Source organism: Lacerta agilis, chromosome 7 (genome assembly GCF_009819535.1).
Source record: "Lacerta agilis isolate rLacAgi1 chromosome 7, rLacAgi1.pri, whole genome shotgun sequence".
Classification (NCBI taxonomy): Eukaryota; Metazoa; Chordata; class Lepidosauria; order Squamata; family Lacertidae; genus Lacerta; species Lacerta agilis.
In genome coordinates, this window is record NC_046318.1 from 40,114,138 (window position 1) to 40,138,880 (window position 24,743).

Below are 24,743 nucleotides of genomic sequence, written 5' to 3' on the forward strand. Positions count from 1 at the left end.
TATGGCATTCATCCTTTTAAAATTTTGTTTTAACAGTAAGGGGAAAAAAGGCTATTTGTTCATGTTTTTTATATTATGGGATTTCCCTCACAATTTTGCCACTTGTTATTTTGTCATTAAATGTGTATTATATCCTTGACCTTCCTTTGTAACGTCTCATTTTGAAATCTTTTAAGATAATAGTTTCCTGTCAATTATGTTGCTTTGAATGCATTTTTTTATATTTGATTTTCTTCTGTAATGTTTTATTTGATGTTTTAATGTAGGTTGTAAACTGCATTGAGTCTCGTCCCCCCCCCCCCCACCATAATATAAACTGGTAGAGAAATGGAATGGATGGATAAATTCTTGAGGCAGCATCCATTCTTCAGGACATACTTTGATTTTGATCCAGCTTTACTGATGTTAAAATTGATCCATGAACAATGCTTTTACTTTATTAGGCATTTCTTTTTAACAAAAAGAAAAGGAGGTGAAGAAGTGAACTCAAGGAAGAAGTAAATGAACAGATTATTTCTTTTCTTTTGTAATTTTCTGAGACATACTTCTGTCAGGGGCATTGCTTCTTTTGTTCCAACATGAAAATATTGTGGGTCGTCCAAAACAAGGCAACTCCCAGGGTGGGCAATGTTGGTAACTTCACATCTGCAACTTGTCGCTAACCTACCGGTACTCACCTGGCAACCATCCCCAGTCTTCTAGCAGCTACCCAACAAACATCATTATCATCATCATCATCATCATCATTATTATCATCATCATCGTTGTTGTTGTTTATAGTTGCAAGTCACATTATACAAAAGAAGAAGTCTCAAAGCAACTTAACAAGATACCGGTAAATACCACAGATAAAATTGTTACAACCATAACATTTAAAACAAGGTCTGCTCCCTCCCATAACCCCAGCAAAAACATACACAAGGTACTGTAATTTTTTTTAAGATAACCATTATGGTGGAAAGAAGAAACCAACTGAAGGATTAAATAGTGTCGAAATAGGAAGAGCTTAAACTTACAGGCAAGGAAGAATCATCCTTTCTTAATCTTTGGTTTTTGTGCCATTCTCTGTGCTTTGGAATAACCACAATTGATTCGGAGAAGGAGACCTCAAAAGATAGCTCTTCTTTCACCAACTGACTGTCTTTATTGAATTCACATTCTAGGCAGCTACCAGCTAAAATTAAGAGATTTTTAATGAATACTGTGTTCTCTGCAGAGGAATAACAAAGAAAGAAAACTGCTAGCCACTGAGAAAGCAGCAATCATTCCAGTCAGAAGACCTTTAAACTGGGGTGGGAAACTGTTAGCTCTAAATTGTTGCTGGACTCCAACTCCCATCAGCCCCAGCCAGCATAGGCATTGGTTAGACATGAGGGTGTTGTAGTCCAGCAACATCTGGGAGAGCCACAGCTTCTTCACTCTTGTTTTAAACCATCAGTGTTTGCCTATAGCAAAGGCTAACTATAGATGGAGGCCATTTGCAGGTTCACATAAGACTTGCATATATTTGTAACTGAAATCTCCTTTCAGTTCTTTACTGAGTTTCTGATGAAGACACAGCATCTGACAGTGAAGAAATGGTGAGGCATTTAATGGCATATTGCTACGGCATGAGCGATTAAAGGAACACCTGGGTAAGGGAATTCCAAGAAATGCAACTCTGTGCATCCCCCTTGCGAAGCATGGGCTAGAGCATTCTGCACACCGGCACCATTAGGTGTAACCTAGATAATTCTTTGTGCATTACCTAAAGAGTACCCAGAAGAATGCTGCTCCTGCTATTGCTACCACTGAGTGATGGAGCAAGATAACCCCATCTCTTGGCTTAGTGTAAACAGCATTAGCAATACAGCACCCAGGGATGTGAAATGGCTTGGCTAGAGCAGCAGGACGACAACAAACTTTATTTGCATAGCCTACAGGCCATTGCATCAAAAAGACTAGAGCAGCAGTAGCCAAAGTAGTTTTCTCCAGATGTTGTTGAACTGCAGACCCAACCAGCCACAGCCATATGGAATGGGAATTATAGGGCAGAACATATGAAGGGCGTCACACTGGCTACCCCTGACCTAGAGAGGAAGAGATGAGGAAAAGGAGTGGAGAAAAGACGGAAGCTGTGCTGCTATCAGAAAGCTGTATGTGCTTTTCTCCCCAACACTGAAATAATGGAACTTAAAAGTGCTTGATTTTAGCGGGACTGTGCCCTTTGTCATTTACGAACACAACCTATATTAACTGGGATTAGTCCATAAGCACTTTGCCAATGGCAGTACCTAATAAAAGCACAAATATTTTGCTCATTTAGTACACTGACAGTGGGTTTCAAACCAGAAGTCCCAGTGAGTTTGGTAGGGCTTGCTCAGAGAGATAATTATGCCTATAAAATCATAGCCTATAAAATAAGGCAATACTACCATGGACCAAGAATCCCCATGTTTGTTTAGTGTGTACTTACAGTTAACCATTTCCCAACCTGGTTTCTGCGCAGGAAGTTGGATGCCATTGGTTGTAACAGGTGACACTGGTATGGCCTCGAATGTGGGCTGAGGACAAGAAAGCACAAGAATTATTAATACAAAGATGCAATATCAAGTTTGTGTTGAGTTTTATTTTTGTTTCTAGGATTTACTTTTTATGGGGTGCGTTATTATAGATATCGGCACCTAATGGGCACCTGATTGGTGGTGGCAGCTGATTTTTTTTTTACATGACATGCACTTCCTTCACCCATGGAGGGACTTTTCTGAAAGTGTGTAGGGAGTGCTCAAGTACACTCTGTGTGTGAGAGAGTGAGATGAATGCAGAGAGAACAGGGTCTGCGTGTAAGTGTGGTCTGGATGAGGCAGAGATGCACTTGGGCAGAGGAAGGAAGATATATACGTGTGTGAGTGTGAAAGAGAGGAGAGAGAAGGCGGTGGGAGGGAGGTATATATGGTCTGTTATGAAAGGGACAGGTGTCTGTGGTGTGGATGTGAGAGAGATGCATGAGCGTCTAGGATCTGGGGTGCACTAAGCACCAAATAAAAAAAAGAGGGGGGGAATGGGCAGAATTACAGATGCAATGCATCAGTTCCTCAGATGAATCCATATCACAAGAGCAGGTGGAAAGAAGTTTGCTCTTCTGCACATTCAGGGTTATCAGAATATTTTTGTTTCTGCTACTAATTACCATCTTTATATAGTCTCCTAATGTATGGGCTCTTAAACAGAGACAGGTTATACAAAGCTAAGCAAACTGATGGAGCACTTTTTCCTGCAAAAATGCACATTTGCTTAACTTGCAGGTTGGAAAATTCAAGGTGTGTTTTCAGTGCATTTCCTCAACATTTAGGTGCACACTAGTATGCCCAAAGGCCCTTTAAACCGAACCCTTATCCTTAATAAAAGAAAGTTCCAACAATTTCCAAAGTAATAAACATACTACTTACAGGCGTGTCATGAATACCAAAAATATCACGCACATCTCTGACTGCGTGTTTATTCTTCTTTCTCGTGGTTTGAGTATAGGTGTTATATCTCTTTTGCACTGCTGCTGCTTGAGTGCGGGTCAGTGTGGAAAGCAGCGCTTCTCCATCTTCCTCTTCAGACCCTGATATTAATGTAGACAGACCAACATCTTGCAACCATTCAGCTTCCAGCTCCCCTTCTGTGGAAGAGTAGGCTTGTGTTAATATGGCAATAAGGAGTGGGAAAGGGAAGCAGCAGCAGCAGCAGCAGCAGCAGCAGCAGCACAAAATTCCTTAATAAGTCCTGCTCTTCAGAACATCTGGCCTCAAATCTGCATGAGGCAGTTGATCCTCAAATGGGGAGCTGGGCCCCAATGGGCAATGGAAGCCTTGAGAGAGTAGGTAAGCAGAGAGTGTTAAGATCATTGGGGGTGGGAGTGGAGGATGTATGGGGAAAGAGGGTGATGGACATTCCATTGTACACATGAAACTCTTTCCACATACACAATGATTTAGCTGAGCAGAACCCACAGTTTTATGGGGGGAAAGTAAAGAAGTGACAGACATTAAAAAAGGAAATTAGAAAATCATATCCCAGCCAATTCTTAAGCCTCTCAGAAAATGTTGGACTAGTCTTGCAGACACAGACATAGGAAATTTAATTGCCATCTGCTCCAAGAAAGTGAAGTTTTCCCTCTCCCAGCCTGAGAGAATGCCTCCTCGTAATCTTTATCAACACAATCTCAGTATAGCAGCATGACCAACTCATTGATTCGGCCCCTGAGGCCAATGAAACTGTATGCGTCTTCTGAAACTGTTTGGAAGACCACAAATAGGACTAATAACTCATTCTCCTGTCTCCAAGCTGATATTTAACCTCCAGGTCACCTCAATGGTACTTTCACATACTTTAAAAAAAAAATACAATATATAAAGGATCTCTGTTTGGGATACATTTAGAGAGCCTGGGCATAATCTAGGCAACGTTAAGCACTTTAAAACCTGCAATGCTAAGCAGACTTGCTAGGAAGTAAGTCCTACTGACCTACGTGGGAGTACTCAGAAATGAACACATTTTGGGTCATTCTGCCTGCTTCGCTGATTTCAGTGGGAGAGTTAAAAAGTTGCTTAGCTCCAGGGAATTTACTCCACTTGAAATCAGAGGGACTGAAAAGATGACCTTAATGCTGGCTGGACAGTCACCAAGATTTTAAAGATATAACTGTTTAAAAACACGAGTGAGCTAACCATTCTCCAATTAAGGTGCAGCCTTTGGTGTATTATAGGGCAACTTTATAAAACTACACAACTTGCATGACTATAGAGAAGATATTTAAAACTTTAAGTTTTCTTTTTAAAAAAGAACATATTTTCAAAAAACTGTTAACTCGCTACCCTACAAAAACCTGAGTTTGTATGAGGCCTTATTCACACAATGTTTAATTAATTTATTACCTAACCTATCTACCCACTATAGATAGAGAATGTGAGATTAGTTTAAAATGTTCCAGATGTTAAAGCACTGTTTAGCAGATCAAGATTTTTTTTTTTGGGGGGGGGGAAGAAATATATCAATGTGGTTGCAATGGTGAAGGATGGGACTGAGCTACCTGGTTTGTTTGCCTCCCTCCCTCCTCTCTTATGGCACAGACTGTGGCCCATACTGTCACAGGTGGATTGTGCCCAATACATGCACCAGTCATTGAACATCTGCATTTATCTTAAATTACTACATCTATATTTTATACACACATAACGTGCAGTCCAGAAAGCTGTGAAATTTACTACTTATAGACTGTACCCAGTTCTTTGTGTAGAACAAGGAGTTTCTCAAAGAATTTGCAATTCTAAAGCAGATGTAATGGATTGTATTTAATGTTGTGCTAAGGACATCATTCCATCAGCACAAGCAGTTCTGCTTGCCTGACAGAACAATCACCCCTCTCCTCCTCCTGCATGCCATTTTGTGGAATCTCCTGGCTCTCTGAAGCAGATTTGGGGAGGGCACAGGTGGAGGAGAGGGGGCGAAGTCCCATTTTGCCAGCACAATGTAAGGCAAGCACATGTAAGGATGCATTTGAAGTGTCTATACACACCGTCCGGAGCCTTGACATCTAATAGGGTTTGCTCATCTTGCCTATCTTCTGTGTTCTCTTTGATATTTTCTACCTCACACCAGAAATCTTCCATAGAAGTGCTGTCAACAGAGGCTTGAGAATTGGAGCGGCTGTACACTGGAGGCCGCATGGATTCATTGGACAGCATTCTGTTAATTCTTTGGCATCGAGGAAGAGATTTCCTGTAGAAAGACACAGATTAAAGAATTAAAAAACAATAGCATCTTACTAGTCAAGTTTTGAGTGTATTCACAAAGACTTGACAGCACAATCCAAATCCAAAATCTGCTGGAATGAGTGAGTGGAGTAGGTGGATCTGGGGCTCCCCCGGCTTAGCCATGGCTATGCCATTCTTATATTCTCAACCCCAGTTCAGCAGGAAACCTGTCACTTTGACTTCCTCAAACCAGCTGAGCGCTTACGCTGGCTGAATCTGAAGCCTCTCATAGCCACTTATCGTTTGTCAAACCATCAACCAGGAAACTTCAGGCTTAAGCAGAAAGCTGTCTTCCTGCTTGTTTGTTGTTTGGCTACACATAGCATTAAATCAATATCTGCTTAATTTCCGCCCATAGGTTGGAAGAGGTATTTTCAACCTTTACCTGATGGCTAAAGAGAATAAGGAGCATAATATGGCTTGCTTGGATTACATTTTCTGTCAGTCACTGTGAAGGAATTAAAATGTTTCCAGCCTCGCAGAGGGAGAATACTGACCATGAACCTTGCCATCCCCATGCCTCACACCTTCATCACTTCAGTTAGCCCCAATTGGTGATGCACACTCCCATATTAGGCAGAAAGAGTTTATAGTCCCAGCAACAAGGTGTTCTACCAACCATATAACAAACACAGAACAGATTGTGAAATGCTTGCAAAATCTAAAATAACAAACAATATTAAACAAATCTATGTAACACACTCACAGGCAAAATCACAGCTACTAAACACAAATTTAAAATATAAAATACATCAGTGATCTCTAAATTGCAGAAGTATTTGCAATTTGCTCAAAATAATAGGTGAAAGTCAGACACATACTCATTACTAATACTGGCATGCCTCTAAACCATTTTATCAGGAATCCTATTGATTGAAATAAAGATTATTTCTAGTTAATATTTTTTCAGATAATAGCCTAGGGCAGCTTCACTTTTGCACTGATTTTTATTTTTGCATGCAGAAAGTTAAACATGTGAAACACATTAACATGTGACAGCGTTGTGATGGCACTATAAATGGAACTGTGATAGTAAGCAACCTGTGTCACTGAGCTTCAGATTTAATGTGTGTGTATTCAGTTTTACGTGCAAGGCAAAGAAGAGAATTTTTTTTAAAGGGGACAGAAAAGAAAAATGACTTTGGCAATCCCGCCGGCCATTGAACCCCATACAGTACGCGATTTTGGCTTTAGGCACCACCCCCAGAACATAACCTGTGTATAAGTTTTGGGCTTGCTGTATAAGAAAGTGAAACTGTTGCCATTCAGCTAACCTGGAATATTATTTATCATTAGTGTATTAATTCAAAATGTTTGGCTTATTCCATTGACCTGACCTACCTTCCAACTGCCGTGAAGTTGATCACGCAGCCAAAATCAGTTTGAACAGCTCAACGCAAGATCCGTGGGGTTCAGTTTAAAGCCAGATGCATTCAATAAAATATGTGGGAAATATATAGAATGGTGTTGACTGGGTTGGATGATTGGTGAGGTTGAGAATTCCCCCCAGTGTAAAACAAACACCATCATGCAGTTGCCATTTGCCAAGTGTTTATTGCATAAGCAAGGCACTAAAATGGTTCCAAGGCATCCTGGTCTTAGATTAACTTCATCCCAGAAAAAAAGGCAAAAGAAAAGCTCCCTGGGAAATCATTTTGTTGGCAAAGAAAGATCATGAGCTTCATGGGCCATTATGTTTCCATTAGTAATGGAATAAAACAGGGATTAGTTACTTTCCTTGCTGATACACATAGATTTTTACTGTGTCTCCGCATAATACTGGTGCAACATTTAAAAGTCGATCAGACACATTGATTGTTGTATAGGCTTTATCAATCTAATTAGCAGTTACAATCATGTACTCCAAGGCTAAATAAATCATACTACACAAAGAGCTGGTTTAGTGACACCTAATCAGAGGCTGAGTAATGGTAGCAGAATGACTGCGCTTTCCATTCAATTAAGCGATGCATAGCGAAGAATCCATAGAACAGAAGAGCAGCAACAGAACCACATTGTAGTTAACAGACATATTTAATCCTCATCTATAGAGAGGATTCTTATTTGGATAGCAGTGGATCATTATGTTCAGGCACTGAGTATGAAGCAGAATAATTAGTCTGGGTAAATACTGAAAAGGCGTAATTTAAAGATGACATGCAATACTTTATTACATTTACTGTAACTTTAGAATCAATCGTATGCCATTACATGGATAGGAAGCTCCAGTAATCATGAATGTTTGCCCCAAAGCAGTTAGCATAAAGGAAGTAGGGCTACGTCTTTAATCTGTAACTCACAAAAGCCCTACTACATTAGCTATTCAGTCAGCATATTAACCCATGGATCTACCACATACTGAGTCGTGTCATCTAAGCCAGCATTGGCTACTGCTGACTCACAGAGACTCTCTAGCAGAGGCTATCATTTGCTAACTCACCCTCAACCCAGAGAAGCCAGGAATTGAAATGGGGAACTTCTGCATACAAAGCATATGCACAACTATTGTGTTATAGTCCATCTGCATTATAAATGCCTAGAACTATATCATCCAGCTTGTAACAACTAATATTTCAAGCATAAAATTCTACCAAAGATACTGAAGACACCAGGGAATGTATCTGGGTCCTTCTACATGCATAGCACGTTCTCTATCACTAAACTATTGCTCTTTCTACAAATTAAACTGAATAATTTACAATAAATATGGACATCTAGTAAAACTCTGTATTTGTATGGCTACCTGGTAATTTCCTTGGAGTTTGTCATAGTTGTTGCCTTAATTTTGCTTTATTGGCAGCTTTATTGCTGCAGAAAGTAAAGCCTAATGTCTCCGAGAAAAGCTATCTTGATGAGCAGCCAGGATAAGCGAGGAGCGCTGTTTCATCCACAAGTGATGAATTCTTGCTTTATACCCATTATGTTCACCCTGCCTCTCTGGGATGCAAGCCTGAGCAGTGTGCACATGTGCTCATGTACACAAAAATGAGGAAATGGCAAATTAGGAGTGCATTGTTTCAAAGCAATTACATTAGAAGATAAACATTGTACAACAAAGAATCCCACTGTTGTTCTACATCAGAGCTCACCTGCCTCAGTTCTTCCTTTCATTGACTTAGAAATCATTCACAGGTTGCATTTTTAAGAGATTGAGAAACTTAGAATATGATGTTACATTAGTTTCAGGTGGAAAATCTCATTTGTGCTTCAGCATTGCTTGAAAACATTTGCTGTTTCTGACATGTTAATGTTTCACTAATCGCTCTTGTATGAAATCCAAAGAAGTCTTGGACACAGAATATGAAACAACAACCACCCCACAATTAAGTGGTCATATGGTCACAGATGATGCACTACCAAAACATACCAAGGAATGGGCAATTTGGTGTGTGAATGCAACTGGTAGTTGCCACCTAGCAACCAAAACATATCTTTTACGTCTCCCAGAGCAGGGAGCTGTTTGCAGCCTCAGCTTCTCTTGCTCTGTTTCTCTGTGGTCTCTTCATCCAATCTTTGTTGTTGTGTGATACAGAAAGTTTTGCCTTACAGCAGGTAGGGAGTAGTGTGGGAGAAAAAGCAGATTCATCATCACCAGTCTTCTTGGCACTTTTCATGGTATTTTCAGCAGCCCCAGATTGCTACATAGTGATAGGTAGACAACTGACCTGGTGGCGTGTGATAAGGGATACTCATAGTTCACCCACTGTTTATTGTGTTTTAATTGCTTGGTCAATTAAATCTGCATTATTTTGCATATGGCCAGAACAACTGTTGGGGGGGGGTGCATACTTCCCCTTATGGAATTCCCCTGTGGAATGCTTACAATGTTTTTTTTTTTAAAAAAATACAATCAAACGGTATACACATTTTGTTAAATAAAATAATTTGGATAATCATGCACGTGTATACTTCAGCCACCAACTTAAAAGAGTCATTCCCTTATGTGTGACGGAATATTTTTTCAAATATGCTGCTTGCTGCTATCTTCTTCTTTTTTAAAAGTTCTTATACGTGTTAACTTTTTTTTTAAAAGTTAATTCTGCTGTCCAATTAACCAGGGACCAACTTTCTGTCAATCAAAGGCTTTTAAATTAATCCGACTTGCACCCCTAGTACTTATATAACCTTATGTAGCTATGATATACTGGAATATTCTACGTCAGAAATACACAGGTGTATAATATATACCCAAAGAGAGAGCAGGGAAGAATATTAAACACTACTGTCTGAACCAAGACTAAATTAAAATTAGTACTAAAAGTTTACAGGTGGATAAATTGGTGGACGGACACCCTGAACAGTACTGAAATACAATTAGACCATGCAGCTCTGTGATTAAGAACTGGAACAGGATAAGGGTTTGGATGCATACACTGAAGTTGCCACATGAGAAGATGGATCATATCACACTTGCCGCAAAATGGAGATATATCTAATTCTTTGTATTCAAGGACTTCTAGTGGTGTCTGAGGGAGGTACTAATATCTCTAGCAAACACTATGTACTATTTCCCATTTTTGCCAAAGCTGCAGTCTGCACTGTACAGCCTGTAGCATCACTAAAATCAAACAAAAGTAAAAAAAAAAAAAGAGAGAGAGAGCAGCTGAATCGGCAGGGTGGCTTTGAGCAGGGCTTTGCCAGCAACTCACATGCTGCTATACAAATTATTTATAACAAGTACAAGATACAGTTGCTACCGCAAACTTAAGAAACCTGGAAATTGGGAAAAGCTTAAATAATTCAACAAGCAAAGAAGGAAGGGAAGAAAAAGCCAGACGTCATTTATACTGGTTTATTTCTAATTTATTTGTTTATTTATTGTTCTTAAATGACTACTTCTGAAGCAAAGACAACATAAATGTTTTGAATAGCCACATGGCTTCTTGTGTTGCACAAGGCAATGTACTAACTTTGTGATTAATCCCTTGAACAGGTGCAGGAGACATGAGTGAAGCACACTTATCTCCAATCTAATGCTGACAATATGTTTTAGGAAACCATGGGCAGTAGAGTAAAGCCTTATTGCTACTCAAGGTATTTTTCTCCTTTTTTCAGTTCCACGAAAGAGTAAACAACATTGTAAGAGCACTGTCAAAAACACAAACACTATTGACAATGCATTATTCAAAATGTGTGTCCGGCAACCTTGCATTTCAGAGTGTTATAAGCAGTGGGGTTTTTTTTTCTAAAAAAATGTTTAGGGGTACTCTCATTTTCCTACTCATATTGAAATAGTGCCCCTCAATGAGGCCAAACTTAGATTCACAAAATGTTTAGGGGTATGCGTACCCCTGCCCCACCAAGAAAAAAAGCACTGGGTATAAGTAACCACCTTCTGATCTAAAGGCAAGGGAGGCATAATCCAATTATTTACTTAGAAAATGTATAGCCCACATTTTGGTATAACAGTTCTCAAGGCAGAGAACAAGAAGAAAGTTTAAAACCATCAGAAAATATATAGAGTAATTAGACATCAACCATGAAAAGCTTGTATTTAAAGTCTAGCAATATGACAAACCTCAATGTGCAATTGCTTCCATAATTTGTGCAACACCCACAAAAAAGCCCTCGTCACACTAATGTGACAGAAAATCAACCAGTCAAAAACTTACAGGAAATCATTCCAAGTGGACCTGGCTCATAAAGGGAAGCACCAGCACTTTGAATTTAGCTTGTTGCAAGCTAGTAGTCACTGGAGCTCACAGAGGATCCATGTTCTATGCTCTATGTGACTAACACCACAATACATTAACATGACTGCCACATTCAGCACCTATTGCAACTTCCAAACAACTTTCTTTCTTTCTTTTTTTAATTTGCACATGGATTGTGTTACAGTGGCCTAGTCAGAAGTATGTCAGAATATGCAGGATATGGAGCAAATTCTTGCAGGAAAAATCATTGTCAAATAAGTCATGGCTGATAAAAGTGATTCAATATAACATTCTAAAAATCATTCCAAATGTGATCCCCAGTGGAATGCTAGTTTCACATTTACTTACCAGTATGTTGAGCATCCAGATATTAACTGCAATAAATACAAGACATTGCTTATAAAGCAGAGTAGTAGATTGTTATTGTTCACTGGTTGGCTTGCCATATTAACTTGTAAAATTGTCCGGAGAGAGCTAGAACCATTTGGTTGGTGTTTTTGTACCTTCCTGTTTTTTTTTGTTAGAAGTACAACTTGAGCTTCAATTTATTTATTTGATTTATTTTTGAGACATATAGATTGCTTTGCAAACAAAGTGCTTCCCAAAGGAATTTATAAAAACGCACACAACAAATCGTCAGTGTACTCCTTGCCTACTACGGAAAGACTTGGTTACTGATGATGCAAACTTTAAAAGGGGTTGTTTAAAAATGATTAAAAACGCATATGTTTAAAATGTTACATTTACATTACATGTAAATGTTACATTACAACAACAATAACAACAGATGTATATGACAACCCTCTGTGGCATTTAATTGGCTGTATATATTTCTGTTCAGGTGTTACCTTTGCTCCTGGGCAACCTTTGGTGTGTGCATGTCGCATGCACTGGAGGGTAGAGGGACAGAGACAGAGACAAAAATGGGTGGCAGGCCAATGAATGTCATTCTTGCCTTTGTACTGTAAGCTACATTCCAGCCATGTAAAGTAAGGTTTCAACACAAACCTTTCCACCCAGCAAGCAAGAGGATTTGTCACAGTCCAAGGGCACATTCCAGCCATACTGGAGGGTACAGAGGAGGGCTGGTGAGGGGATATAGCCTGGGGAAAGAGGTTGTGGCCTGGAGATATTGTGTGGCTTAGGGAGACCCCAACAGTGAGGCTCAGAGAGTGGCATTGTTCTCAGGGCCTGAGATAGCTCACCCCTGGTTTAAATGATGACAAAGAGCATCAGAATTTGAAGCTTTTGGTAATTACCAGATTCTACTAGTGAGTCCTCCCTCCTTTTTTGTATATGTTCTGTATATTTTCAGTCTCAGTTTAACCACATTAGACCTATTTATAAGCATTCTTTAGCCTTCTCCTCCTATATAAGCAGCAACTCTCAGAATTCTTCCCTTGTGCACTTCAGCTGCTACTTCATTTTCCAAGATGCAAGCAAGCAAGGATGGACTGCTGGGCTGCCCAAAGGGGTAGCTCTTCCAGAACCTCTGCTGCTCTCTATACTTGCAAAGAAAGGGTTAACAAGAGCCCTTTGTTTGGGGCAAGGGGAAAATCCAACATAGCTAGCGCTCCATTGATCAATTCAAAATATGCCTCCTATTAAGAATTGGTTGCCTCTCAGGGTGGTACAATATGGGTGCACCAAGCATCTGTGATGCATTATTTGATCAACTGCATGTAGATGTTCTACTCTTAAAAAGGCTGTTAAAAATTAGGATCCTTTTAACTTCGCAAGGTTTCCCCTTATGCATTGATAAATCCCTTCTAATAGCAAATATTTTATGGATGATTTCCCATATTTCGAAGGTTTTCTCGCTTCTCTCTGTCTCTCTCTGCAAGCACTCTAGGAACATAAGCACCATAAGTGGTTGTAATGCTATCTTCCCATGAGCCTACCAAATTGTTTTTCCTGGCTTTTACTGTAATGTAGCTTTTAAAGCCCACTTCCTACTGAAATGCATGTTGGGCAAGGCTGTCATTTATGGTCAATCTGTTCAGCCTAGATTTAAACAGAATTTTTTAGTATCTTCCTGTGCAAGTACAGGCTACATCTGCTAAAATATTATGATGTGTTGCGTGTTTTTAATATACTATATTTGACACAATATTGTTCTGTATCAAACATAAGAAGAGCAGGAACAGTTAAGGCAGTTTTAATCTCTTGGATTTTACATCCTGGGGAGGGTTTCTTAGTTTCTTAGAACATTCATGTATAACTTTAAGTTTCAAAACTTTCTTTAATTAGAATAACTGTGATACATATTAAATTTATTGAATTATCCATAATTTCTGTCAGGGGTTTTGAATAACAAGTGTGTTTGATCCAAACTAATTAGACTGTACTTAAGTGACACTGAAATCAGTGTGAAATTTTAGCCATAGCTTAAGTTCCTTCAATTTCAATGGGAATTAAATGCAACTAACTTAGTCTCAATACATTGTATTGTGGTACTAATATTTTTTTGCCCATTTTGCCCATCAAGACAATTACATACATGCAGATATCTTCTCAATATATAACAAGGATTTTCAACCCTTAAATAAAACAAGAAAAGAATGACTCTTCACAAATATTCAAATCTTACCTTTAGCTGATCCAAGTTTCAGTGAAGATATACTAAAGATGGGAGTGAGAGAGAACAAGTTTTGCCATAACCAAGTGACAACACAGCCTTCCTTAAACAAGCATTTGCATTCTGAGTTTTCAAAACGTGTTGAAAATGAGATAGAATAAAGCTTTGTGCTTCTATTCTTGCAAGAATAAGGAACAAGAGAATTGCTGCACAGTGACTATTTAGGGCTTCATGCCTTTAGGACAAATGCTTGGACTCTGTTTTCCTGTTTGTGTCAAGACTTAAAACCTTTCATGCACTTCCCAAGACAAGAAATGAAAGCTTAATCAGCCGCTAGTAGCCCTGAAGATTCATAACAGCCCCTGTTGTGAGAGTGAAACTAGGAGACAAAAAATGATTTGTTTTTTTTCCACTAGAAGGGCTATAAGTCATTTGCCATTAACTTAAAAAAAGAAAGGAAAAAAGAGAAGAGAGGAATGAAAAAGGCTCTTTGTATTGACACTGCCCTGTCCAGACTGCTAGTACACAATGCAATACATAAAAAATGAAAATGCACAAAACATTTAGAAAGAACTTTTAAGAAAAACAAACATTTATCATTATGGTTTGAGAAAGTCTCCTATGTGACAAGGTGGGTCTTTTAACATTTGCAAAAGTGTTTGAACAAGATTTGTTTCACACAATACCCATACAGCATTAGAACACCACTGTAGCTAAAGGGATCAGGGATCCAGATTCCATCAGTGGCAGTTATAGTATGTGTAAATTAATACAGGGATTCTTCCAAGATTTTGATTTTTGGAAACACCCTTGAAAAATGCACGAACTTTCTGAAAAGATCATCAAGTAGTGAGACTCCATCACATCTTGAGAAATCGCATTACATTAGCCATATTTTTAACAATAAAACAAAACATGACATAGATGTATGAACAACAACAAATGTCTAAATAAGACACCTCAAAGAGAATTTTGTAAAGTAGAAAAAGAAGCGCTACAATTTCAATGGTCTCCTTTTAAAAGGATGTCCTGGTTTTTACTTTTTGAAATAGCAACCCTAGTGTTGACCATTATATGTAACTGAATTATGTATCCAGAGAACATACAGAAATAGAAGAATACCAAGAGAATGGTCTGAAGGCACATGACACTTCAAATAAAATTTTGTTGATGTCTTCCAGCAAATTGTCACAGAACTCAGTCCCTATCTGAAAACTTCTACAATTAATAACTACACACTCTTATTGTAATAGAAGCTTACTGCAAAGATAGTTGGTGATTACTGAAATGCTGTATGGTGTTGAAATCTGGTGCTCTGATGTGAACTCCACTGAAGTTTTGGAAACTCTGTAGATTTATTAAATTATTATTAATTATTATTATTATTATTATTATTAATGTATACTCTCTACCAGGGACGCAGGTGGTGCTGTGGGTTAAACCACAAAGCCTAGGGCTTGATGATCAGAAGGTTGGCGGTTCGAATCCCCGCGATGGGGTGAGCTCCCGTTTTTCGGTCCTTGCTCCTGCCAACCTAGCAGTTCGAAAGCACGTCAAAGTTCAAGTAGATAAATACGTGCCGCTCTAGCGGGAAGGTAAACAGCATTTCCGTGCGCTGCTCTGGTTCACCAGAAGCGGCTTAGTCATGCTGGCCACATGACCCGGAAGCTGTACGCCGGCTCCCTTGGCCAGTAAAGCAAGATGAGCGCCGCAACCCCAGAGTCGTCCGTGACTGGACCTAACGGTCAGGGGTCCCTTTACCTTTATACTCTCTACCATCAGGAATATCAGCAGCTCTTCTTTGTACAGAATCTGGGTGGCCACCAATTAAGGCAAGAGTGAACTGTGCTCAGTTAAAATATTTTGAAAATTGCTACTATGCCTAATGAGTGTTTTCCTGTGCTGTGTTATATGGAACTGAATCCGTAAGACTATTATTTATTTCCAGAACTGAGTTCTGCTTTGATCTTGAATAAGTGTCAAGTAAGGGATTGGCTCTTCTGGATAGAATCCAGAAGGGAGACACCAATTTTCCCCCTTGGTACTCACTCTTAAGAACAGAGCATTGTTGAGCTAGTTATCTGACCATCCTCTCACAAATTTCCTCTCACAAATTGTATTTGTGGTCAACCTCAGATGGAAGACATCACTCATTTTCTGTTAGAGATCACTTTCTGAAATCTTTGTTCACACAAAGAAGTAGGCACACCCTGGCAAAAATGGTTCAGTTTCTTTGGAGTGACAATAATATCTTTGTAACACAGAGAGTGGCCCTCTACACACTGGCTGCAAAAATAGTAATAATCAGAAAAGGGGAGTTAAACAAAATTGCAATAAATTGTTGTGATGATTTGGAGTTTTAATAGTAACTTTTCTTTCTTACATCATGGATGCTGGCAGATTTGATTTTTAAAAGACTAATAAATATTGAATTGGAACTGACAGAGATGCACAAAGGAAACTGTATTCTAATGCTCAGGAACTTGGCAAAGTCATCATTGTTTTTTATATTATGGATGTGTGTTCTGTATTATTTTATTAATACTATTACGGTATCTAATAAAGGTTTGTCCTGGCCTTTGGCTACAACAATAAACTTATGAACTCAAACTACAGTCAAGTTCTTTTTTACAAGTACCTGCATGAAATGCCTAGTTAGGCTCATACAATAAATAAAACCCACCAATCAGGTCCAATCTGGGGCATTCCACCACAGGCTTCCAACAACCTCTTTAACTCAACCTGTGATTACTGGGAAATGTTAACATTATACCTCCTCCACAGAGTAGTGCAATTATGTGAAAGTGCATTTTCTCTTCAACCACTTGAAATATTCTGCTTAACATCACCATACTATTGCATCTTGGTCTACACAATTATCATTCAAAGAAGCATTTTATCTGTAGGAAAGTTGGAAAATGATAACCTAATGCTTCCTCAGCTTTTGCAAGAAAAAATTGCTGAGGAGAGCTTTGAGGAAGTGCACAAAAGAGGTGGATCAAAGTGGGGAAATTTAACAAAAATGATAAGCTTATCATGTTTCAGATGGGATTGCTGGCAACACACTTGCCCAACTTCACTGACAGTATTAAATCAGTCATCATAATGGTAGACAAAGTTTTCCAAACACTGCATAGCCCTGATTATTACAACAATGGAACAGACTGCCTTAAGAAGGCATGGGCAGAGAGGTAAATTATTTCCAAAGCACATTTGTAAGGTAGGTTACTGAAGCCAAACATTCCTTTCATTCAGTTTAGTGGGGTGGGGTAAGATTGAAGCGCCAGAGCCAAACTCCATGGGGCAATAGTCATATTCATAGACAGGCCATTCCCTTTCTTTCCATAAAGGTGTGGCAAAGTAACAAAGAAGGGAAATTGTTGATTACCACATAAGGCTTTGTGGAGTTGCTTTTGGGCTATAACAGCAGTTTCTTCCCCATGTCACTCTTGCACCATGGAGGTGTAAGTGGTGTGGCCTGAGGTATGTGAAGGCTAGCGTAGACATGATGAGACTGGAATTTGGGGTTCATATTATTGACTTCTATAAGGTCCACACAGCTTTTTCCCAAGGACCTGAAAAGTGGAAACAGAGCTTAGAATGCATTGTGTCCCAGCAGGTGCTGCTTCTTATCTTCCAAAGCCCTTGGTCGCAGTGCAGTGACAGTCATTTTACAATGTTGTATATGAATGCCATTTCAGGATTCTTGCAAGTTATCTAATTTTCTATTATTACTGATCCAGTTGTACTAGTCAGAAAACAAATACGATTCTATTGTAGACGTGCAGGGGTAATGCTAGGTTCCCTGGTACAGCTGGAACCCAGGTGTGTGTGTGGAGGTCAGAAAAGTGTTTGTGGTAATAGGCTGTCAGGAGATCAGCTGTGGAGAGAAGGGGCACTGAAAGCACTATGCAGTCCATAACCATTTGTTATCACCTATTGAAATCATGACGGTGAAAAAAGTAAATTCAGAAGGGAATTGGGGGAAATACAAAGATCTCAGAGCAAAAAGAAGGGAAATTGAAAATAAAAGAATATTTGACAGGCTAGATTCAGTATCATCAATAGCAAATTTAATAAAGACAAAATACAAAAGGGTTTCTTGAGTGAACCCTCCCTGTTAGAAACACATCTACTGCAAAATAAAAATAAAATAATCTCCAATATGTATAATGTATTACTGGAATGGGAGGTAAATGATGATATGATGAAGGAAACAATGATTAAATGAGCAAGGGATTTGGGGAAAACGATAAATTTAGAAAAATGGGGGAAATTATGGGAGAAATCTTGGAAATTCACGTCGGCTGAAGGGATTAGAGAAAATATGATAAAAAATGTTCTACAAGTGGTACATGACTCCGAGTAAAATACATAAAATGTATAAAACAAAGGATAATCTATGCTGGAAATGCTGAAAGGAGGTGGGGACTTTCATACACATGTGGTGGCATTGCGGAGAAATAAGAAATTTCTGGAATCAGGTTTTTGAAAAAATAAAAAAAGATCTTGTAATACAATATAAAGAAAAATCCAGAATCCTTCTTATTGGGGATAGTATAAGATGAGATAAATGAACAGGACAAGAAATTATTTTTATATACAATTGCTATGGCAAGAACCCTGATTGCAACATATTGGGAAAAAACAGGAAGTGCCGAGAATTAAAGAATAGCAAGAGAAAGTATTTAGCTATATAGATCTAGCAAAATTAACAGATTCGATTAGAGGACGCAGCAACCAGAAATTTCAGATAAGTTGGGAAAAATTTGGAGATTACATGAAAAAGCAATGCCCCACACTGAAGTCTTGGATCTATTTCTAAATATTCTGTTTTGGTAAATGACATAAGACATGAGTGATAGACGAAATAAATAAAGGAAAATAAGAGGAAGAGATATCAACGCAGTTTAAATTTAAGGGAAACTTTAATAACCTGAGAGGACAGCAAGTGGAAACCAATTGGTTGGAGTGGAGTAGTTGATTTGGGTTGAATGAATTTATAGAGACAAACAGAATAGGATAAGAGAAATAGATAGGTGATAAAAGTGACAAGCTAGTTGAAGTATTGATAAATATTAAGTTTTTTAGGTTTTATATGTTTGTATGCTTTATAGGTTTATTTGATATGTGATGTTTTGATATGATTTGAATAGTTGTTATGTTTGGTTTTTCTGGTTTTTGTTTGTTTGTTTGATGGTTATGTTTGTTTTAATTTAAGATCTCAATAAAGATTATATAAAAAAGAAAGCACTATGCAGTCCTTTTGCTCTTAAAATGGGCCCCAAACCTCAGTTTTAAGCATCCATGAGGCACAGCCTGATTTTTACAGAGGAATTTGCTGCTGTCATGCAAAGTTAGGGTCACAGTATGGCATAAACTTAGAATTTACACCAGGATGGTCCAACTTTTCATAGCAAGTGGGTTGCAAGAGTACTTGGACACGGAACCCGCAAGCCGAACACTGCCTTGTCACATGTGGGCTGGGTGGGGCGGGGGGGGGGGAGTGGGCCCAAAATTTGACACACACGATGACATTCCATCACTCTCAGATGAAATTGTACAGGAGGGTGATGTCTGGCTCTGGTTTTTACTTGGGGAGAGCCATGTCCCCCCCCCAACAGTTTCCTGTGAAAGAATGTAACTTACTCAATGTCACCCTGGGAGCTTTATGGCGAAAAGGGGCGGGAACCCAATTCTCTCTCACCCTGATGTAAGCATTCCAACCACAGTGGCTCCAAGGCCCAGTAGCTGATAAGGTGTACCTCAAAGACTGCATTCAGGATGTACATAAAACACGTTAAAGCCCAAGGTATATGGTTCAGAGAGCAAGAGAAGGAAAAATTGTATCCATAGCTGGCAGTCTTGCTCTAACTATCTGTAACAATCTCTAGTGGCTAGACTAGCAATCTCCCAGTGCCTAAGAAATTGTGCTATTTTATTCTTTATTAAAGAGAACTTTCATACAAATGAAAATTGATAAGGTAATGCCTGTGGGAATTCTGTGTTCTGCATCACAGGGAGGGGTAGAAGCCAACAAGTCTGGATTTCCTCACCAGCATATGTCCACACTGATTATTTTCCATCTATTAGTGCTTGGGCATCAGAACCAGACCAAGGTCTGTTTCCTTTTACATGGAGCCAAGAAGTTCCTGCACCCTCCTGTTCAAGTCAGTGTCTACGGCACTATCTTGTTTGCCAGACCAGACTTGCGGATTAGTTAAGGTGATGCCTCAAGGATTAAATTTTAAATCTGGAGATTAAATTTTGTGCATTGCAGTAGTAAAGCCTCAAGGCTACCAGCATACAAACCACAGTGGGCAAGTTATATCTATACAGTGGTACTTCGGGTTACATACGCTTCAGGTTACATACACTTCAGGTTACAGACTCCGCTAACCCAGAAATAACGCTTCAGGTTAAGAACTTTGCTTCAGGATAATAACAGAAATTGTGCTCTGGTGGCGCAGCAGTAGCGGGAGGTACCATTAGCTAAAGTGGTGCTTCAGGTTAAGAACAGACCTCTGGAACGAATTAAGTATGTAACCCGAGGTACCACTGTATATGGGAAGGGTCAATGCTGGGACTCAAAGCAACGCTGGTTAAAGGCACTCCTAAGAACCAAGGTCACCTGGGCCTCAGGAGACAGAAGGAGCTAGGAGCACCCCCAGACTAAGTATCTGATCCTCCAGAGGGAGTGTGATCCCCTCCAGGCTCCAGATCAGGCAGCTGACCAGTTTCCTGGAACTGCGAACCATTTACTCACAGGGCTTACATCTTTCTGAGATTCCATTTGAGTTTATTGGCCCACATGCAGCCAATTACTGTGTCCAGGCACAGGTTCTGTGTCTAGGCATCTCTATCATTAGCTATTAGTCAAATCACATTTACAATGGGATTCACTTTGTCAAATCTTCCAAGGACTGTGGTGCTCTTGCTTCCTTTATATTTACAGTATTCAATTGCATTCTGTATTGGGACGTGTTTCCTTCAGACATTTCTTGCTGAAACACAGCCATAACTCTGAATGGAACTATCCTGACTTTACCTAAACAAAAACTGTTTAAATCTACCTACATGAAAAACTTTCTGTGTCATCTATTTATATGTCCTTTACAGAATCCATTCGTTTTAACTTATCTGCAGTCTCTCTCATTGATTTAAGCATGTCCATAGACCTGTGTTGTATATAACGAGGGATTAACTCCTCAATGAGGCTTTATTTCTTAGTAAACAAGTTTAGGATTCTGCTGCATATGAATGTTTTTTTAAAGACATGTATGTCTATAACTATTATTTTAGTTTAAAATGTACACAGTTGCTCCTCATTGTGACCAATGTTGTTATTATTATCAACAGAGACACAATGAATAAGGATTTGCCTTATGCGTCTTTAAAATGTGCTCAATTAGTTATTTGAAATTAAAATTAAAATAAATGGGTGTTTTTTAAAAACACCTTGGCTTTCAAATAAGCTCCATGCTTTAGCTCATACAAATGCATAAAATACATCCTTCCCCATGGAACTAGCACAAAAAATTATTCCCATCTTAAACAGCCTGAATTTATAAATTAACTTATTATTTCCATCGCTATCATCCAATCAAAATCAAGCATCCAATAGAAAGAAGTTACACAGATAAATAGATAGATTGGATATAAAAGCTCTATTTTTGTCCTCCTTTATCACTTTAATATGTCACAAATATATTCACAAGAAACAGCACTGCATATATAAAAAAGTAAAGGGACCCCTGACTGTTAGGTCCAGTCGTGGATGACTCTGGGGTTGCGGCACTCATCTCGCTTTACTGGCCGAGGGAGCCGGCATACAGCTTCCGGGTCATGTGGCCAGCATGACTAAGCTGCTTCTGGCGAACCACAGCAGTGCACAGAAAAGCAGTTTACCTTCCCGCTGGAGTGGTACCTATTTATCTACTTGCACTTTGATGTGCTTTCGAACTGCTAGGTTGGCAGGAGACTGCATATATAATGAGAAACAAAAGAAACAATACTACATTTGTAAAGATAAAAATGAAAAATGAAACGACAGTTGTGTTACAAATACTCATAGAATATATTCAAAGTGTAACCATCTCCTTCCAAGTACCTTGGCAGGCTTTTATTTAATGCAGAAACATTGTCAAGTTCCACACAACAGCTCCTCTGTTACCTGTCTTTACCTTTGATTCAACAAAAGTGAAGAGCTCTTCTGTCACTACACAGCACACCTGACCACAGAATAAGAAGGGATCAAACAAAATCCATATGAGCTTCTGCATCTGCCTTTGCCGTCTTTAAAATACTTGGTACTGGTAAATACATTTTTGTTTTTACTTCTGTTGAATTTATAGCTGCTTCATGCTTCACTTCTTTATAATTGATTTTCTCTAACAAAGCATTACAGATGTAGAGGAATTCAGATGCGGAGCACTGTGAGAAATACACTTGGAAGTTTCTTTTTAAAATTAATTAATTAAATAAAATCCCTTTATATTAGTCAACGGTTCCAGTGATGTAATCAGAAAAAGGAAGGAAGATCTGGGTTCCTTCATTGTTTTATTTGCAGTTTTGCATCCAAGGTTAACATGTGATAAAATTCTCATTTTATCTCAACTCAAAAAGTTTTTGAGTTGGTTCCAATTTTTAAAATATATATATATATATCATGTAACAAAAGGTGAGGGAAAATAGCCTTTTGAATGAGTAACTGTTTGTAATATGTTCCTATAAACAACACTATGTTTATTTCTGTTACTAGTTAGTAGGTATATGTGAGTGATTTATAATAAAATGTGAACAACACAAGAGTCCTATGCCAATGACTAAAATATGGGAATGATCATCTGGAACAGGAAGTATGAGATGGTGTCTGCTGGTCCTGAACTTTCACACACTGATGGGCTCTTCTGTAAAGTCATTGAGTGCAAACTGTATGTGCAGCAGTCTACTCACACAATTTGTGTCATGCAGTTTTGTGAGTACAGATTATAAGGATTCTGCACATACCACTTGTATGCCTTCTGCCATATTGTTAACCAGTTCATCTGGCTGGGATCACATGATACAAATCAGAATTGTTTACACTGGTTGCCTTTACAGATCCAGGAAGAGTTCAAGGTGTTTGCACTGGTCTATCAGACCTTGGCTAGGACCCTAATCGCTGAAATAGTGTTTTCCCCTGTTCCTGCTCATGTCACATTTAAAGGAAACCCTTATTTGTGTTCCACCACTGGGAGATAGACATTATGCAATGATGATGGAAAGGCCATTCTCTGTGGCAGTGACCACTTGTGGAATGCCTTCCCTTTGGGAGCATGTTTGGCACCTACCCTTTTAGCATTTTGATGCCAAATAAAGATTCGTCTGTTTGCACAGGCATTTGTATGATATTTTTAATGCACAGCAAGTAACCCACTCTGCAGTGTTTTAGTACTTCTAATGCTATATTTTCAGCTGCTCTTCTTGTCAAGTTGCTTTAGTTGATTATTTCCAGAGCTTTTTTTCCAGCCAGAATTCTCTGGAACTCAGTTTCAGCACCTCTCAGGTGGGCACCATTATAAGAGAACAAGGGAGGCAGGTATTCATGGTGAGTTCCAGCACCTCATTTTCTAGAAAAATAGCACTGATTATTTTAACTGAATATATGATAGCCACGTACTGTAAACTGGTTATGGTATCTTGCCTTGGAAGATTTATGATGAGTGGAAGGCTAAAAATAAATAAATAAATAAATATTTTAAATTATGATGATGATGAAGATTAATTTGAGGACTGAATAAGCAGTATTCACCAATAACATGGCTGCAGGGCCAGAAGCCTTCTAAATTAGTCTGAAGAAAAGAAATATTTTGAGAAACTGTCAGTTTTCCCATAGCAATTATTTAAAATGATAGACATTTAGGGACATTACTGCAGCAGAGTCCACTGGGATGAGCAACTGTGGCTTAGCTGACTGATTCCTGGCTCAGCTATCATTAAGTTCTCAACCCCAACTCCACTGAAGATAGGCCAGCAAAACTTGTTCACCCCACTCAGCCAGCTGAGCCAAAGCTGGCTGAGATGAGGCCAGTGTAAGTCCTCAAAAAGGGGTGATCTGGGGGTGGGATCAGAGAGGGAGGACTTAGGCTGGATCCTAAGCCTGTTCAGTTTGGCCACGAGACTTGCACCCCAGCATAAAACACTGTTTTAAAGCCTTAGGCAGAGCAGCAGAACCTTGCTGCTGACAGAGTTTGGATTGAGTGCAACTCTATGCAGGCTTAATTTGCCTTGTCAGCTTCTTGTGGATAGGTTTCTAAAACTTAAAAATCTCCACCAATCCAAGTCCAATGGAAGGAAAAATGCCAGTTCCAACATAATTTTGTTTGTGGAATCAGATAAAACACAAACAAATGCAAGTAATTAAGATCAATGCACTTTCAAAGTCAGATATGTTATTTTGGGTATGATAAAACATAAATTCCAACCTGAGGATAAAAACTCATTTAAGATCATCACAGAGTCTGTAATGTAATCTAGCTCTCCATTTACTGATGCAGCCAGGAATGTACTTTGTCAGCCTACACAGGCTTAGCTGCAGTTGGCAGGACTAGTCTAAGATTCAAGCTGTTATTAGCAACACAAAATTCCTGAAATAATTTCAGTGGGCATTGCCCATGCCATGCAACTGCTAAGTAATGACTTTTTATTTCAAAACAGTTATGATGTAGAGGTTATATTTTCGCCCCTGCA

At 38.9% G+C, this 24,743-nt stretch overlaps 1 protein-coding gene across 4 annotated transcripts in view; it reads right to left on the reverse strand.

The window, feature by feature from the left end:
- ARHGAP28 (Rho GTPase activating protein 28) overlaps positions 1-24,743 on the reverse strand; it is a 52,267-nt gene that overhangs the window by 14,786 nt on the left and 12,738 nt on the right. For 3 of the 4 annotated variants that reach the window (XM_033154936.1, XM_033154937.1, XM_033154940.1), the window contains exons 2-5: positions 5,543-5,745; positions 3,429-3,646; positions 2,456-2,543; positions 1,017-1,174 (exon numbers count right to left, since the gene is read on the reverse strand). In XM_033154936.1, the coding sequence (XP_033010827.1) occupies positions 1,017-1,174; positions 2,456-2,543; positions 3,429-3,646; positions 5,543-5,745 (667 nt within the window). Of the gene's footprint in view, positions 1-1,016; positions 1,175-2,455; positions 2,544-3,428; positions 3,647-5,542; positions 5,746-14,024; positions 14,195-24,743 lie in introns of those variants that run through there. The other variant, XM_033154938.1, reaches the window with a different exon arrangement.